Genomic DNA, 19,971 nt, shown 5'->3' on the forward strand with positions numbered 1-19,971 from the left:
AGCCCCAGAAGTTCCCCCCCCCCCCCCCCTGCTGCAGAGGTCTAACGATTCTTGAGTCACCATGTTCTAGAGCCATGTTAAGAGCACTTTTGCCTGGAGTTATGATTTAAATAGTTTATACCAGCAGCAAGCCTTTCACATACTGAGTGGCTCTGCCATTCATCTTGTATAGATGGCTGACAACTTACAAATTTTTTATGACTGGCTGTGGTCTAATTTTCCCAGTGGCCATAAACCTGGGTCTTCAAAAAGCCAAACAAAATATTCTCTGTCTGTGAGTACCACCCTTTGTAGTTCCCAGGCCACACGGGCAGCCGGGCAGAGGAGTCAAAGAATGGAGTCGGTGAGGAGCCATAGAAATCGGCGTGGAGGCGGCGGAAGAGGCAGAGGAGTCAGAGCAGCAGGAGGGGGTGAGATGGAGCAGCAGGAGGGGGCGGGGCCAGGGCGCCGTAAGAAGCCGGGTCAGAGAAGAACCAATCCAGCAGTGGAGGAGGCCGGGGACCAAGCAGCAGGTAAGATGATCACACTGCTGCTAAAGGGATCCTGCAGAGCCCAGCATGGATTCTGCACAGCCCATCTGAGAGTCTCGGGTGGGCTGTGCAGGAGCTGTGGTGGGCTCTGTGGGGTCTCGGGGGCTTTGCAGGATCTATGGTGGGCTCTATGGCAGAGCCCACCACAGATCCTGCAGATTTAGGGGGGGTCGGGTGCGCTAGTTTCATCTTGCCTAGGGCAGCTCCAAACCAGAATACACCACTGCATACTGATACTAACAGAGCTGAAGCTGGAGGTTTCAGTTATATTTTGCCCGCAGCCTGGATTTGGAGGGTGCATTTATGTGCTGTTTTGCTTTCAGTCCATTTAGAAAGCAATAAGTATAAAAAAAAAAAAATGATCAGCTGAATTTCAGGCATACACCATAAACCTTGCCACGGGCAGAAAACTACGGTGGGCTCAGTTTTCCTATGGCTATTGTGTTCTGTAATTATTTTAACCCATCTGGCAGTGAGTGTTTTATATGAGGGTCTAGGGAATCTGGCATGTGACAATTCTCTATAATAGAAAGCTCAGGTTCTAAATGGAACAACGGTTTAGCTGGTGTGATTCATCATTTACAGTACAGTGAATCTCACTGATACATGAAAGCTGTGTCCTTGGTAAAATCATTACCAGCTCAATACGCTAGGTTTATATGTAACTAGCAAAATAGGTCTGTTCGTTGAATGGAACAAACCCCCCACCTTCTTATTGATTGCAATCTTTTTTCCATGTATGCATATCCCTTTCACACTCTTCCACTGATGTGTCTTCTATGTCTATGGATCCTATCACTGTGATTTGTTTTCTCTCCCTATTCCTGGTGTCTGTGTGTGGAGAAGAGGAGACAGAGTATAATCACAATGTGTGGGGAATATCTGAGAGCTGTGTGTTCCCAGTAATTGTTTAGCCAAAGAAAGGTCTATAACTGTGGATCTTAAAGCAATGCTTTCCTTTGTCAATGTAGGTCAAACCAAAAGGGTCAGTTGAAGTGAACCTGTGTTCACACCTTGGACATTAAAGGACTTACATATTTCAATCAAGCAGTGAAAGCACTTTAAAACCAGCCCTCATTCACCTCTGCAGCTATAGGCATTGTGGATAAATGCATCTTCAACCTTTGTAACAATGGCACTAAAATCACAATTAATTTCTCTTTTATTTTCAATGGAAAGCAGAATCTTGGCAGACAGGCTGGAGAAGGCAGGAAAAGTGAACAATCTAGGACAACATAGCTGAACTGGAAAGGGAGCTGAATTGGAGAATTTTTCCAAATCAGCTATTTTGTCCTAGACTGTTCACTGCCTTCTCCAAACTCTTTACCCTTTTGTGAATAACCTTGTAGGTACTGGTAAGCTGTAAAATCAAGCCTTAGGGGTCTATTTATAAATAATTTACAGGTCTGTTCACCCTCAGAATATCTTTGAACATTCGTTCTGTGTGGGTGTATGGCAAAATGAAAGTTCTTTAGATTTTCTTCATTACAAGTGTAATCAATTTTTTTTATGTTTTCCTGTAATATCACATTATGGCCACTACATGGTAAAAGGAGCATAGTTACGTGTTTGTGTGTGCGCGCACGCACGTGATTAGGCACAAGCGTTTACTTTCTATGTTCCCCAGCACTACCTAGTGGCCATAATGAGATATTACATGATAAAAACTTAAAAATACAGCCCCTTATAAAGAAGCAACAAAATAACATTCACTTTAGAACATATCCACATGGAATGAACGTTTACAGATATTTGCAGGGCAAACCCCCAGCAAAATTGAACATGTCTTGCAAGGGCTGTGTATGCATGCTTTCGTGCTATGAATTATGGGACATGTAGTGCCGGGGAAGGGGGATTGGATTACTTGCATACTTGCTTACTTATATACCTTTACTAGTTCCGGCACCACTCCGTTCGGTCACCGGTAAAGAAGTGAAATGCATGGCACTGCTCACTATTGTTAAGTATTTGAACCATTAGCCTTCTACCATGTGACAGCACCAAACCATCGTGATTGGACCAAACATGGGACTGGGGAAGTAGTCCATAGTCCTTTGTGAGCTGTGACAAGCTGATTGACAGCTCCCACAAGACTTTCCCTCCCCAATTCTGGCAGCCAATAACCACAGCATGGGAGTGAGGAAAGGTATGTGCTTTAGGGGGTCTGGGGGTTAAGGTGAACCTGAAACTTTGTCCTGCATGGGCAAATGAGAGGGTCACTTAAATGCTGGGTGAAGTCAAATGAGTTAGTAGGCGTAGCAAAGTAGTTATAATAAATGCTGAAAAGCATAGTAAGAATTCCAACACTAGAGCCCAAGACAGATGCCCATCTCTTTCACAAAGAACATTTCTTTGATTTCCTGGTCCTAACCTGGCTTAAAATATTGTGAGAAAATGGAATTAAGCTTACAGGTGAAACTCGAATAATTAGAATATCGTGCTAAAGTAATTGCAGTAAGTGCTGCAAAAGGGGCCCAAACCAAGTACTGAGTACATATGCATGCTTGCACCTTTTCAGAGGTCTGATATTGTTCTATGTACAATCCATGTTTTATTGATTGCATGTGATAATCTACTTTTTTGAGGTTGTGGATTTGGGGTTCTTGGGGTTTTCATGAGCTGTAAGCCATAATCATCACAATTATGACAAATCACGGCTTGAATTATCTTGCTTTGCATGTAATGAGTCTATCTCATATATTAGTTTCACCTTTTAAGTTGCATTAGTGAAATAAATGAACTTTGCACGATATTCTAAATATTCGAGTTTCACCTGTATATGAGATGACTATATTTCTGATGGGGAAAACTATGTGGCTGATAACAATACAGTCTCTACTGCATCTAGAGACATGCCTACTGTGTTTATTGGCAAATCCAACCCTGATGGGAAGACACTCCACAATAAAAAAATAGATGTATTATCATTCATACCTTCGCAATGAATATCCTGCATTGTCAGCAATAGGTTTATTCCAGTGTGTGTGTTTAAAGTATGTTTTCAATGCCCAACCGGAGACAAACAAAAGGCATACATTAAAATAGCAAAAACAATATAGGTTCCAAAGGCTGATTACAGCCTTGGAGTTGTAATATATGGCTAAATGGTAGCCAAATATATGCATTTTTGTAGCTACAATTACACATGCCTTATGTTACATATTTACTAGTCCAGCTTCACAAAGTCTATTAGAGTCTGTTTACACCAGCATGCATGGGTTATGCACCATATAACATGTGCACTGTGAAGGGCAACGTGATGCACTGTTACAAAGAACCACACTGTTTACTTTGACATGCTGCATTTTTATGCAACTGACATCACTGTACGTGTATGGGGTGAACAGGGCACATAGAGAACAATTGTTTTCTATGCACCCTTGCAGTGAACCTGCATTGATCAATTCAGATTACACACCTAGTGTGAACAAGCTCTAATTGTTAGTGAACTATGGCCATTTGTATAACAAGTGGTTTAAGCCCAGCTTTTAGTTTAAAGTAGCTCTCTATATCCCCATTTGGGAGATTTCTCAAGGCAAAAATGTGTTCTAAACCCTTGAGGCAGGGCTGCCTATGAAAATCTAAGGATCCAACACAGTGTATAGGATGTGAGGACACAGAGGGACATTCCATTGCTGCAGCTTGTTAACCCGCAATGTGATAGCAATAAAAATGTAAAAAAAAAAGTTGCATATCAAAACAACAAATTGTAAGTCCCCACCCCCACATAATATGCACATACAAAGGTAAACAGTGCAATCATCGGGTGTGTCTACGTGCGAAAACCATGATTGCACCACACATGTTACATATCACTGCGAATGTTGAAGTGCACACAATTTTAAGGCTTGACATGTTTGGTTCCTATTTTACCGACCGAACCACATCTTTTATAATTTAGAAAAAAAAATGGGTAATAATAAATGTTTCATAACATAATGTTGGGAAAACTGTTTTTTCCCCAAACATTTTGGTAATTTTTTATATAGTAACAAATAAAAACCCCAGTGGTGATTAAATACCACTAAAAGAAAGCTCTACCTGTCCCAAAACGATTATATTAAATTAATTTTGTTCATTTCAGTACAGCGTTGCATGAAATGTCAGTCAAAGTACCTCAGTGCTGAATAGTGAAAAATGGCCTGGACAGGAAGGGGGTTTAACACCCCGGTCTTCAAGTGGCTAAGGATCGTAGTAAAATGAAACCTCTTCATTCCTTTTTTGTCTTGCTTAACTGTAAGATTTATTGTGAAAATATACAGGTATGCGCAGATCAAATAGACATCAAAGAATAAACCTTTATGTGTTTTGCTCAAAGTGATTAATCGGAAGTAATCAAGCACTGGAGACCAGCACTGTCACCGCCATCTAAAAGGACATGGAAATAACAGCTGCTGACATCCCACCACCCTGTCCAAGGCCACAATAATCACCATGTAGCATGCCACATGGAAAGAAAGTCAGATCATATAAGCTAAAATGGCCCGGTGAGAAACGTGACATCAGAAAATGACAATATATACATGCTTGGTACAAGATACGCACATACAGCCGGTCCCTAGGAAGAATCGCTGGATCAGCCAATGGGTGGGTGGTGATGGAGCATACAGCAGACAGCTGTCTCCCGTGGCTAGAGCGCAGTGTACTGGGCTCCACAGATGGCTTATTTGCTATTTTACTGTTTAAAGCCCATTCCGTGTGCACCTTACTGTAAAGCTGGTGACGAATTGATGAGTGCGTTTGTCATCTGTTTTGCTTGACTATTTTGGTGCAGTGACGCATGGGGGGTCTCAGCTGCCATTGGGATGTGCGGGATCCCTTGTGCGTCTCTGTGCCTTTAAGGTTGTTGGGCTTCCTCCTGACAAACCTGCACCCAATTTTATCTTCTGCCCCGTGTGCTCCAAGATGGATCCTCTGATAGTTTAGAGTTAGGACCGCAGTATAAGAGGTGCCTTGGCGCGGCTGTGCGGCTTTCACATTTTCTGCAGAAGACGTGTATCCCAACCTCTGTTTTTAACCTTAGTGGGAGACAAGTTTTTTTACATGCTAGCTTGTGAGTGTGCCAGGAAAACTTTTTGCTATTCCACAGATGGCTTAGACACAGCCCAGACCACCTCTCTATGACTTTTCCTCAGTATTTAGCAAACAGCATGGGATGCAACTCACGTAAAGCACATCTATTTGCCGGAGTTGCTTGCAAATATCCAGCCCTAGCAGATAGATCACAGCCCCGCAGCGCTGAGTGATCTTTTATGAATGAAGAAACAGCGATGTTGGGGCTGGTACTGTGTATGGCACAGCCCGGACAGCAATGATTGTTCATTCGTAGTGGTAAAAGCTCACTTAGATCTGCAGGGCTGTGATCTATCTGCCAGGGTTGTGTATTTATAGGTAGCCCTGGCAAATAGATCACATAGCATCAGCAATCAGCACTGTGAGGGCTGTGTGATATAGCTGCTGATGTCCGGTATGTTTATGTTTACTAGCAACTGGCAGCTCTATCACACAGCCCTGGCATTCATGATAGTAAACAAACAGCTTAGAAAGGGGGCGGGGGCTTAGTGCTGGCTTTACCTCCCCCAACAGAATTTAAATTTTTTTGGCATTTGGACTAGAGTGGAGCTACAGCCAGCTTTAACATAAAGAGGTGATTTTATTCCACAATGGAGCCACCAATAAAAATGGTGGCAGGTGCTATAGGTACTTGGTCCCCGGCTGCTAAAATCAAAATGTAATATTTTTTTGTGGGAATTTCTCTATAAATGGGTAACAATGCTAAAATACAGGCATCAATATAATTCACCCTAGCACTGTCACTTATCCAGCTGCAATCCCAACTTTTTTATGTGTAAAATAAAAATGAATCTGTGTGGGGAATAGAGAGAAATTCGCCATGGCTTCTGTAGAATTTCCTTTGCCCTGAATGGCCTCTTTAAAGTGAAACGCTGACCAACATGGCAAGATACAGTCATGTAATCCAATAAAACAACCTGGAACTATTTAAATTGGAAGAAAACTGGGTGGTGGAGGTGTGCTTTTGCCATATATCATATTTGCAGATTATGGGACACACCTAGCTACTACTGTGATGTCCTCCAACGATGACAGATCTAGGCATACCCCACTGCCACCATCTCCGCTAATGATTCTTTTCGATCCTTTTTGGCCACTGGGTGTCCACTGATGATGTAACCCTTATCTACAGGAGCTGCATCATCCCACAGATGCTGGGAATGAGCCAAGAGTGCATACTGCATAGTGGATATGTTGTTCGTACATCATCCTGTCTCAAAATATATATTTTTTTGGTATTTCTTTATCATGACATAAAAATGCAACATTTTGGAATCTTGCAGGGTCCCTTCATCAGGCAAGGACACTCGCACGGAGGGACCCTATGTCAGGCTAGGAACCTCGCACAAAAGGGACCCTGCGAGGTTCCGAAATGTTGCATTTTTATGTCATGCTGAAGGAATACCAATACAATTATATTCTGAAGCAGAATGGTGTAAGGAGAACATATCTGCTAAACTGTATACTGCAGCACCATCCACCAGTTGTTCTAGCCCCTGTTGAATTCTGGGGTACATTGGTATGGTGTGCGAAGGAGATATCACTGAAGTGCATACTGCATGGCGCATGCGCCTAACAGTGTACACAGAAATTAAAATTTGCTTGAGTAAAGAGAAGAGGTTTTTGGCAGAAGAGAGTTAACCTACCAATTTTTTTATTTATAGAGTTTATTTCTATTTGCTTTAAGCATTAATATCCATCGTTGACACTGGTAAAACATGGCAGGTGAAATGACCAGTCTATTGGCACGTGTCCACTATGTTGGATACAATGCTTCCTCAAAGCTGTTTTTCTGATACAAATACTGCTGGTTCGTTCATATTCATCAGTACTTTGCATCCCTGCAGTCAATCCATCTTGAACTTGCTGTAAAACATGCACATTGTATCCAGGCACGCCCCAAAGGCTGCTGCAACTTGATGTATGAGCCACCACATCCTAACAAGCTATAACAAGCTAGTCAAGGAAAGTCTGCCCTTGGTAAAAAAAAAACTGTTAGATAGTGGCACAGGAAATTCCTGCAGGTCCCATTAATTTAATATATTCTGTATATACTGTATATTATATCTATTTGATATATTCTATGCAAATTTAGACAAAAATCCCATATTCAGATTAACAAAAACTTGGTGGTGATGGCAGACCATGTTGCAGAAATAAAGCCTCAAAACGTACAGTGGAAAGTAAAGGAGAAGGGTCATAAATGAACTAGAAGCTTACCTGTGCAATGCTTTTGCAGTCTGAGAATTTCCAGGTGAAGATCATGCAACAGATCCAGCTGTTCTTTTTTTAAAAACGCAATATTGCGCTCCACACTTTGGATTTGCTGCTCCAGGGGCTGTGTCTCCATTACAGCGAGAGTCAACTCCTATGGAAAAAGAGAATTTCATGATAACTGTAAACAGGAAGACAAAGTTTTTATACACTAACCGCCTTCCGTGCTTCCAGTGCTGCTTTGCAAAGCGGGCAGAAATTTTGCTGTTTCTGTAACGGCTGTCAATTTTTATGAGGTTGGGTTGCTAGCTCAGCTCCTGTGTCAGCATCGGCTGGGGACCAGCCATGTCAGAGCAGGGAATTTAGACTAGTGGCAATTTAGTCAGATGCCAATTTAAAGGTTAAGTCCACCAAAATAAAAATTTTAGTTATAAGTGCATTCTGTTATCCAGACTGGCTACTAATATCTTTTGGGGACCTTAGCACTGGGACTCCCCTACTATATTTCCTGACTCTAAGCCTGGTTCACCTTGAAGTTTTTGGCCTTGATGTACCCAGTCCTGATGAATTCTAAACAATATAAAATAAATAAAAACCCAGCACAGAGAAAGGGGCACCCCTAGAACCCTTATTAATTCTGCAGCAAGTATCTTACTATTGAAGTTTTCAAAAGATATACAAAGGGTCAAATGGTTTAACATTTCAGAATCTACCAAAAAAGTAAATATAACTGTTGAGTGGACTGGCCATAGGATTTATATTTTGGTCTATACAGTCCTGAGATTTGCATAGCTCTGCCAGATAGCACATTCAGCCTGATTACCTACATTTTGCAGTTAGAGCGACCCTGTCAGTTCCAAAATCTAAAAGGAAGCTCCCTGCAATAGAAGAGCTATTATATCCACCTACCTCCCTCTCTTCCACTGCTCCAGCCTCTGTATAACTCACTCGAGAGTGTTGGATGTGTCTGCCAGCACCACTGTGGTTCCATTCTCTGACCCCTAAGTCTTATAGTGATGTAGGGGGTCAGGGGAAGAAACCGCATATATGGCTGGGGGCTCAGGCATCTGCCTCTCCTGGAAGTGTCAAATGCAGTCAGAGGCTGCAGCATTGGAACAGAGGGAAGGTGGGGCACATGGACTACAGAGAGAGGTGAGTATAATGGCTCTTCTACTGCAGAGATCTTCCCTTTGGATTCTGTAATAGAAATGACAGGGTCACTTTAAGCAATAAAGTTAGCTCATCACTTTTTCCCAGTCATGGGCCTCAGCATCTGAGCAGCAGCAGCCCATCCCTACGTCACTCTGCTCTCTCCTCTACGCAGTACACCAAATCGCAATGTTGTACAAGCTTACATTGTTCTCAACACATTGGCAGCGCTCTCAACACAGCACACACCAGCTGCTGTTTTCTAACGCAGCCGCTGCTGTGAATGAGCCCTTAGCTAACGCTGAATGTATTTCAAAACAGCAGAAAACAAGTTAGCTTCAAACACCACATCGATAAGCACTAGCCAACCAGTGCATATGTGGCTTTCCTGCCTAATATGTCTACTTTTGTCAAGTAACCCAAGACGTCATTGCATTGTGCCTCTTCCTGGGTGTCAGGTCATGCATTCATGATGAACTATATAGGCTAGAAAGAGCTCTGCAAATCACTGTTTACATCTACACTGATTACACAGCAAAACTGCAAGGAGCGGCTAGTTTATTTACAACCAAAACAACTGAGGCCAGTTTATTACAACCCAATTTGATATATCAGCATTTCTCAACTTATTTTTAGCTATAGCACCCTTTAAAAGTATGCAAAATCTGGATGTACCCCAGTCTAAAATGTCATAGATTTTAAGGGGGTTCCCACACAAAAACACCAAAAAAAGTGTGTTCCCCCTTCACATCAAAGTGCCCCCTTCAAATAAAGATGTCACCCCCTTCACATCAGGGTCACCCTTTGCATCAGTAGCCCCACTTTCATATCAGAGTCCCCCCTTTCATATCAGTGTTTCCCTTTTACCTCAGGAGTCACCTTAACATCAATTCTCACTCCCCCGTCATATCACACTTCCACTACACAAACTTTTGAGACACCCCTGAGGAGGCCAGGAGGGAAACCAGTGTGCCACTGCACCTTGGCTTAGAAAGGCTAACCAATCCTCCATTGTTAATCAGGGAATTATGTTCTGCCATCCTCTTTAGCCTTCTGGAATTTGTAAGAACCAGTGGAGAACTTTGGGTTGGAACTAGTCCAGTATTTCCAAAGTGCACCTTAACTGCATGTGATAAGTACAGACTTTTAGTAGTTCATTTAGAGCTAGAAACTAGATTAAGGGTCAGGGTTATTGTCAAGTGTTAATTGCCCCCTTCTCTCCTCTTGGAGGCCCTGAGCCTGTATGTTATCCTTTGCTTATTTTTTTTTGTCCACTCACGTGATCCAGTGGGTCGTATCCCAGTGAATGAAGGGCACCATGGTGAAACCTTCTTAGGTGACATAAAGTAGACATATTAGGCAGGAAAGCCACATATGCACTGGTTGGCTAGTGCTTATCGATGTGGTGTTTGAAGCTAACTTGTTTTCTACTGTTTTGAAATACATTCAGCGTTAGCTAAGGGCTCTGCACGCACAGTAGAGTATTCGATCTTCCAGGTAAAGTGACGATGGGCATCATTCAACCCAGAAGACTGAGGACATCTTGAGGTGAAAGCTCCTGAGTTGAAGTAAGTATTGCAGGTAGAGTTATTTTCTAGTCTTAGAACCTAATACAGTGGTCCGATTCTCCCATCACTACAAGATCTTGGTGAAAAATGAATGCAACTCTGGATGGAAATAGATTTTGTGAAATTGCATGATCTTATAGAAACAATGCCATGGCGAATGTGTGTTGTAATGAAAGCTAAAGGAGATTCAGCAAAATATTAGAGCGTGTGACTTTTATTTTATTTTTTTTGGGGGGGAGGGGGGGGCCAGGCAGTGTATCTAGAATATTTGTATAGGCAAACTTGTAGAAATTACTACACTAGGCGTATAGCTCATCAGGAGGTTACTCCGGGTCGTCAGAATGGTACTCTAGGCCTTGTGAGGACCTCCATCAACTGCTAAATACACTGAAAGAATGTGAATATGTTATTTGCATATTTGGAAAGGGTCACCAATAGATATGTACCTCCTCACTGTGACCTTAGTGTATGGGGTCGGGTCCGGGTTGAACGCAGAGATCTGCTGAAGCTCAGGCAAACCTACTGGCTTATTCGTTTGAGTATTCGTTTGAGTAAACATAATTCTGATGAACAATATGGAGCAGAGATCTATTTCTGGATATGCAGCAGAAATCGCTTCTTTCAGGAAGTCACTTAATGATACTACTCAAGTTCACATTAAATTCTGTTCCAGCTCAAGAGAAAATCAATCTGATGCTGCCCATTCAAGCAGAAAAAAAGAACAAAGTGGACTCCTTGGCATTCACTGCGTGTGCACACCTTACAATCTGCTATAAAAATCTGAAATTGAGTGGAAAAAAAACTAAAACAAAACAAAATGTTGCTATTTATTTTTGCCTTAAGGCAGCAGGGGATGAAAACTCTAACTTCATTTGTCAGACTTATTTATTAAAAACCGGATATAATTTAAGGCTACACTAATGTCACTTCCTGTCTGACCCACTGACTATTGGATGAGGCAGAGGCACGTACCAGGCCTTGCACAATGGACACAGCATACATCACACCCTGTGGGCTGGACATGGTACACTGTACTGAAAGTGTACAAAGCACATCGGACACGATAGCACACTTCATATCTTGTTCTCTGGTAACAGCACACAACAACATACACCATAGCCCAACATCCTAACAACTACAGCAGAGACCACAGACAACCTATCTCATTGCACATATTGGCAGCAGAGAGAATTACAACATGGTAGGACTAGATGAACATGAATGGCGCTGTGACACTGTTCCTGAATTCAATGACTAAACTGTGCACATGTGACTGTTCTGTATTTTTGGTCTTCAATATGGTGACAGGCAGCGGCGAGGGCCAGGAGGTGTGCGTGGTTGTGCTAAAGAACCCCCAAAAATTCCCTAGCGCTCCTAAATCACCCACCCAAAAAAACTGTCATGGCGGACTTGGGCAGCAGACAGGGAGGCATTACAAAAACACAGAAAATCCCCAGCTCAGGCATGTCACCCAGGACGATGTGTCTACAGTGTTTAATGTAAACAGTCCTATGACAACATGGAGCCCAACATGCTTCACTAGCTTCCTCCTGTGACCTGTAAACAAACAGGGTTATTCACAAAAGGGTGAAGACTTTGGAGAAGGCAGGAGAAGTGAACAATCTAGGCCAAAATAGCTGATTTGATACAAATTCTCCAATTCAGCCCACTTTCCAGTTCAGCTATGTTGTCCTAGATTCTTCACTTCTCCTGCCTTCCCCAAACTCTCACCCTTTGGTGAATAACCCTGAAAAAGTCAGCACAGGAAGCTTTAAACTAGTCACTTGCTTTGCAGTTCTGACAAACCCCACGAGAGCCACAAAGGAAGTGATTGGTGTAAAACAGGGGTAGGCAAACTCCAGCCCTTCAGCTGTGGTGAAACTACAAATGCCATCAAGCATCTGCCTCGGGGAGTCATGCCTGTGGCTGTCAGAGTCTTGCAATGCCTCATGGGACTTGTAGTTCCACAACAGCTAGAGGGCTAGAGTATGCCTACCCCTGGTGTAAAACTCCCTCCGTTGGCTCTAAGCTTACAGGTCATAGAGGGGAGTTGCTAAGGCATGTTTAGCTCCCGCACTGCCTAAGGACTGTTTTCACTGATGCCGGTGTTCTATCGAAAGTTCCAACTACCTCACTTCTGGTGCTCAGAAAGACTGGAGCTCTGTACAGTTGCGGTGCGCATGCACGCATAGCGTTTTCAGAATACTCGTCCAGTTTGTCACCTGCTGAAAATTGTTAAAATGCAGCTGTGCAGAGCTCCGTCACTCTTTGTGTTTTGCAGTCTAACTCTGTCTGGTCGAAATCTCCAACTTGCAAGTACCCGGCAGTGAGTTAGTTGGAGCTTTTGACGAGTTGGAGCTTTCGATAGAACACTGGCTCTATGAATGAGAGCTGAGCGATGATCAGTTAGCTCTCAGTCTCTGTTCCCAGTGGAGAGCATTGAGTGATCAGGGATCAGCTCACCCATTTATACTCCTAACACCAGCAATAAAAACTTGCCTGGATCCGTGTCAGGTGACAGGGGTCCTTGTGTTTATGGGCAGTGTATGTCTTTATTATGGCAGCTGAGGCTGGTGCACAAGAGTAGCACAGTGCACACTGTATAAGGGGGGAGGCTGCAGAATGCACTTGCTATATGCAGAGAGAAGAACATGCTATAAAAGGTTAAGTTTACTTTTTTGGACCATGTTTCATGTTACACCCATTTTCAGGGTATAACATGAAATATGGCCACATTGGCACCCCTCACCCCACATACCTGAATTGCAGATGTTTTAAAAAGTCAATAAAGGCGTTTTCAGGATGAAGAATTTTGGCGTACTGGTGATATACTTCTTGCTGGTGTTACTGGTGATATACCTCAGATGCATGTGTTACCAATCAAAGAATCACTTCAGCACCTCTCACTTCAGCACCTGGTGTTACTGGTGATATACCTCAGATGCATGTGTTACCAATCAAAGAATCACTTCATGCCTCTCTAACCAGGGGAACAGCAGTCAATGGGGCGGGATATTTATTTGATTTGAAGAAGGGCTTCTAGTTCTCAATGGAATACAAGTACAGTGACATCACTACGCATGTAGTCCATTCATTCTTCCTCCTGTTACTGAATGCCTGTACCTCAGTATGGACATGGACAGGAGGGAGAATCAGCAGGAGGCAGAGCATTGCACCAACCATCCACTGATTAGTTTAGTAAGCCTCTACAACGGAACTCTGTGTCAGTATTGCTACACAACTTTCTTTACTAGCAAAATGTATATATGCAAAGCCATCTCGTCACATAGTGAAGCACGGGGACAGCTTCCTTGCTAATCAGGAAGCCGGGTGGCGAGTCTTTACACGCTGCCCGGCTTCCCGGCTAATCAGGAAGCCAGGTGGCGAGTCATTACACGCCGCCTGGCTTCCTGAATGGCACTTCCGGTAATCGTTATCGGCGAGTACCGGAAAAAAAATATCAGTATTACTCGGTACCCAAATACCAGTATCGGGGCATCCCTAATATATATATATACACAGACACACACACACAGGTCCATAATTCTGCTTCTTTGAACCATAAGCTTTCTTTTGGATGAAAGGAAGTAAATATCTGACATTCTGGGACTTAAGTCTCCTCAGAGATGTTACCTACAACAACCAATCAACTTTCACTCTTTAACAGAAGCTATGTCAGCTGTTAATTTTAATACATAAATCTTCTATCTGCTTGGAGAATACAAGGCTTTAATATGTAAAGATAACCCTTTATTAAACATGGAGATACAATTCTATCCGAGCTGCGGTTACGTTGCTTTTCTGGCAAGTGAACTGCATACGTTACACCAAAAACAAATGATTATTCTGAAACCAGCCATCCTGTTCACATGTGTGAAAACACAAGAGACGTATTGAAACCAGAACGGTTTTGCGAGGAGCACAGTGCATCACCTTCATGTTTCATTCTGCTGGTTATTTCCCCTTTTCCATGGGGTAGGAAGGTTATCTACAGGATGCTGACATTGAGTCCTGCAGGAAAGACATCAGACGACGTATCCCCCCCGACTTCGTTCTATTCTGAATGATGGAGACTAAAAGACAAATCTCACAGTGGAAAGCTAAAGTTTGTGAATAGTGAGCTGGTTGTGGATATTTTACATGAGATCTCATGATCCAAGCACATATTATTAGACTGATTTTGGATTCTTAATTTGCTCCTGAATCTTTTACGTTACTTCATTTTACTAACGGGACCAAGTTATCCTGTCACCAATAATAAACCCCCCCCCTCATAGTACTGCACCAAATGCAGATACCTTTCAAGTTTTCCTATATAAATACATCAAATTCAACTATCTTCTATGTCATCATCATCATCATCATCATCATAACACCCCCAAATAGAAGGCTGCTCACGTCCTGGTTGGTCAAAAGTGTAAAAAGTCCTTCCTGACCTCACAATGCCATTTAGCTAGATCTTTAAAACTGAACTCCGGGATAAACAAATGTTCCATGTGTATTCTTACTTGAATCTTGGTGAGCTTTGTGTATTTCTTTCAGATCTGGGCAGTAATCCAGTCTGGAACTTGGAGCCTCCTGTAATAAAAGACCGGGTCAAAGCAGCTCTCTCTCCTTGTGCAAGGTGACTGGTCTTGTCTCCGCCCCCCTCCTGTAGCTTTCTGCAGGCATCCTGTAGTGGGAGGGGTCTGCTGAGTCCCTCCCACAGCTCTGCTCTTGTCATAGTGTATCCCGGGTCCGGCGCTTCGGGCCGCGGGCCGGCCTCTTCACCCAGCGGCGTGACGTCACGAGGACGCCGAGGCGGCGCACGGCACGCTCGGCTCCTCCCCCTCTCGATCCTCCTCCTCATAATGACGCCAGTTGCAATGGCTCGGCGTTCTAGTGTTGCGACCGTCGAGCCAGTGCAACTTGCCGAATAGTGGACACAGGAACCCGCACACCTCTTCTCCAGCCTGCCGCTCTCCTCTGCCAAACTTCCTCCAGTACCGTGGGGGATTCACAGCGATTCCTCCTGCTCTCCTCTGGCTGCAAGTGGGACAGATCTCTCTCTGGAACTGACAGGACAATACTGCTAGAGTCCCTGGAGAGGTTAATGGACTGTAGAACCATCCTTCAAATCGCAAGTACCCTGCCCTAGTGGCTACTCCATAGGAAGTGTCAGCAAATACTCAGTAGTGCTATTAATGTAACTACAGATCAGTAATCTGCTACTTAATTCCCAAAACTGTATGCTACCATTATTGCTCCGCTCCTCTTGTAAACCATATACCTGTGATCTCTGTGGAGAGTGTGGGGTTAAGGTGACTGCAATAACTCTTACGATTGATAATAACTAGAGGCCGCTGGATCAGGATATAGCCTCCCAGGGGTACTCCTGAGCATACCTATAGGGGAACTCCAACCCCCCATTCGATACGGATTGGCGTATGATGTGCTAGAGGGTTACAACATCACTCCCTCACATACAGAGTGATAACGAAAACCCTCGATCTGAGCCATATCCTCACGCTCAGGTTCAAGCCAAATTCCGCAGCTGCGATCCTACCTCAACCTCCTCGGCCCGTGCGTTACAGCTCTCTGCACAGGCTATGTGTAGCTTAGTGATGATGTCACTGATACTTTACCAGGTAATAAAAGGTATTTGGTGCACAGAAAATAGATTTATATCTTCTCTGACTTTTGAGGAGTATATTTACATGATTTTATTTTTTTTGCGCAGAGTTCAGCTTTAAACCAAGCAATTGTCTTTTTAACCCTTTCCTGGCCAGCGTTGTTTGACACTTAGATGCCCAGACCACATTTAGTTGACAATAACTCCATGGCTAATTTTTCAGTCTGATATCAGGCTTGAGAACTGGGAGCGCACACAGTTGCACATCCCTAGTTCTCTGCTGCAAGGTTAATTAGCGCTTGGATATTTTTTTGTGTGGACTCAAAAGGGTGTATTGTGGTATCTGAGGGGTTAAAGAAACAAAACCTACATATACGTTATCACAGCATCACTGCAATACATCCACTGGGAAAGAAAACTTGGCCAGTGGCCAGTGCTTGTGTGTGATCTGTTCAGTTGTATCCGATTCTCTTTTATGGGCCAGCTCTCTGGGCAACATATCGGATAAGCTTGAGAGCTTTTTCCACGGAATGTTCTATGGTAAGTTTTTTTTATAGGTAGAGGTAGGTCTCCAAGTCTTTTCTTAGGGTCACCATACACATTACAATCTGACTGTACAATTTTGTACAATCAACCTTTACCAATGTTATATGAGGAGCTACCTAATCTAGCCAAGCAATCTGTATCCAATCAGAAGGCCTGGCACTACATAGACCAGCCAATGTTATATGAGGAAAAACCTAATCTAGCCAAGCAATCTGTATCCAATCAGAAGGCCTGGCACTACATAGACCAGCCAATGTTATATGAGGAGCTACCTAATCTAGCCAAGCAAGCTGTATCCAATCAGAAGGCCTGGCACTACATAAGACCAGCCAATGTTATATGAGGAGCTACCTAATATAGCCAAGCAAGCTGTATCCAATCAGAAGGCCTGGCACTACATAGACCAGCCAATGTTATATGAGGAGCTACCTAATATAGCCAAGCAAGCTGTATCCAATCAGAAGGCCTGGCACTACATAGACCAGCCAATGTTATATGAGGAGCTACCTAATATAGCCAAGCAAGCTGTATCCAATCAGAGGTCCTGGCACTACATAGACCAGCCTTTCTCAACCAGGGTGCTATGACACAATGAGTGCTTTCTGGCTTTCTCAGGGGTGCCTCAACATTTTCTGATGGTAGGATTCAAATGTGAAGGGGGAACTCTGATGTAAAAGGGGGGGATTCCAATATGAAAGGGGACTCTGATATAAAGGGGAAGCTCTGATGTAAAGAGGGCTCCTGATGTGAAGGGGGCTTCTGATGTGAAAGGAGGGACTCTGGTGTGAAGGGTGCTTCTGATATGAAGGAGGTCTTCTACTGTGAAAGGAGGGACTCTGGTGTGAAGAGTGCTTCTGATATGAAGGGGAGCTTTAAATGTGAATAGAGGGACTCTGGTGTGAAGGGTGCTTCTGATTTGAAGGGGGGCTTCTAATGTGAAAGGAGGGACACTGGTGTGAAGGGTGCTTCTGATGTGCAGGGGAACTTCTAATAAGAAAGGAGGGACTCTTGTGCGAAGGGTGCTTCTGATATGAAGGGGAGCCTCTAATGTGAATGGAGGGACTCTGATGTGAAGCGTGCTTCTGATATGAATGGGAGCTTTAAATGTGAATAGAGGGACGCTGGTGTGAAGGGTGCATCTGGTATGAAGGGGGCTTCTAATGTGAAAGGACGGACGCTGGTGTGAAGGGTGCATCTGGTATGAAGGGGGCTTTTAATGTGAAAAGAGGGACTCTGGTGTGAAGGGTGCCTCTAATGTGAAAGGAGGGACTCTGGTGTGAAGGGTGCTTCTGATATGAAGGGGAGCCTCTAATGTGAAAGGAGGGACCCTGATAAGGGTGCAGTGAATGAAAAAGGGTTGAGGAACACTGACATACACGACATAGCTGTTGGTAAATCTAAAGAAGATTGTACAATCGGTGTAAGCCCATGCATGTGATCCCACATCGCCAGGTATGCTGTACATACATACATGGGATGATTTAGACATGCTGGGAGACTAACTGGCTCCTTCCTAAATCATCCAATGCATGTATGCATGTGAGAGCGGGACTCTGCAAGCTCCTTGCGCACTGATGAGAATGTAAGGTATATACAGCGCATATTGTCAGTGCTATATACATACCTACGTGGGAGGAGCCAATGAACCAACCAGCACGTCTTTGGGAGAAATCAGAGTACCTGGAAAAAACACAGGCAAGCACAGGGAGGACATGCAAACTCCATGCAGACATAGCTTGCCTCCATGCCACTATCTAGGATCACATAGACCATGACAGCGATCAGTACCATGGACACAGCACATGGACCATGACAGCGATCAGCACCATGGACACAGCACATAGACCATGACAGCGATCAACACCATCAGTACCATGGACACAGCACATAGACCATGACAACGATCAACACCATCAGTAACATGGACACAGCACATGGACCATGACAGCGATCGGCACCATGGACACAGCACATAGACCATGACAGCGATCAGCACTATGAACGCAGCACATGGACCATGACAAAGATTAGCACCATGGACACAGGACATGGACCATGACAACCATCAGTACCATGGACACAGCACATGAACCATGACAGCCATCAGCACCATGGACACAGAACACAGACCATGACAGCGATCAGCACCATGGACACAGAACACGGACCATGACAGCGATCAGCACCATGGACACAGAACACGGACCATGACAGCGATCAGCAACATGGACACAGCACATGGACCCTTGACAACAATCAGAACCATGGACACAACACATGGACCCTTGACAACAATCAGAACCATGGGCACAGCACATGGACCCTTGAGAACAATCAGAACCATGGACTCAGCACATGGACCCTTGACAACAATCAGAACCATGGACACAGCACATGGACCATGAGAGGGAAGTTTATAAAGTAGCAGTGTTGTCAATGATAATCCATGTACACAGTGATCGGTCAGAGCCCCCTGTCCACCCCATGTGCGCCATGATCTCCCTCCTCAGCTCCCCTACAATGCATTCTTCCTATGCACACAGCCATCTTACCTGCACACAGGGAGAGAAGGGGAGCCGGGCTGCCGAGTCACCTCATGAGGGCTGACGCAGTGTGCACAGCTGATGTAAACAATCCTCAGCACCGCTCATCCCTCCCTCTTCAGTCCTTGGTGTCAGTGCTCAGGGACTGGCTGTCCTCCTCAGCGATATACTGCAGGCCTCCCCCTATGGAACGAGGCATCAGGCCAGGAGGCTGGGCGAACGATGAGGCGTAAACACAACAACGTGACAGGAACCGGAGAGCCGAGGACGGAGTGCGGAGAGATGATGGAGGAGGAGGGGGAGGGGAGATGAAATCATCACTGACACCTCCCGGGGGATATACTGCTAGGCTAATTGTGGCAGTGCTAGCTGCAGTCCGGGCCCTGTGCTGGGAGGAATACCCTCCTTCATTGCATGGGGTATATACTGCAGTCCGGACCCTGTCCTGGGAGGAATGCCCTCCTTCATTGCATGGGACATATACTGCAGTCCTGGAGGAATACCTCTTTCAGAGCATAGGACATATACTGCAGTCCGGGCCCTGTGCTGGGAGGAATACCCTCCTTCATTGCATGGGACATATACTGCAGTCCTGGGAGGAATACCCTCCTTCATTGCATGGGGCAGTCATTGCAGTCCTGGGAGGAATACCCTCCTTCATTGCATGGGGCAGTCACTGCAGTCCTGGGAGGAATACCCTCCTTCATTGCATGGGGCAGTCACTGCAGTCCTGGGAG

The 19,971-nt window shown here is 44.3% G+C and overlaps 1 protein-coding gene across 1 annotated transcript in view; it reads right to left on the reverse strand.

Moving 5' to 3' along the window:
- The window catches only part of LOC108785100 (coiled-coil domain-containing protein 92), a 53,891-nt gene extending 34,619 nt beyond the window's left edge, over window positions 1-19,272 (reverse strand). Inside the window, exons 1-2 of the mRNA XM_018554108.1 lie at window positions 19,244-19,272; window positions 7,824-7,971 (exon numbers count right to left, since the gene is read on the reverse strand). Coding sequence (XP_018409610.1) covers window positions 7,824-7,953 — 130 coding nt within the window. The 5' untranslated portion in view covers window positions 7,954-7,971; window positions 19,244-19,272. The remainder of the gene's footprint in view (window positions 1-7,823; window positions 7,972-19,243) is intronic.
- Window positions 19,273-19,971: the final 699 nt, after the last annotated feature.

Source organism: Nanorana parkeri, unplaced genomic scaffold (assembly GCF_000935625.1).
Source record: "Nanorana parkeri isolate BGI_ZX_2015 unplaced genomic scaffold, ASM93562v1 scaffold142, whole genome shotgun sequence".
NCBI classification, from domain to species: Eukaryota; Metazoa; Chordata; class Amphibia; order Anura; family Dicroglossidae; genus Nanorana; species Nanorana parkeri.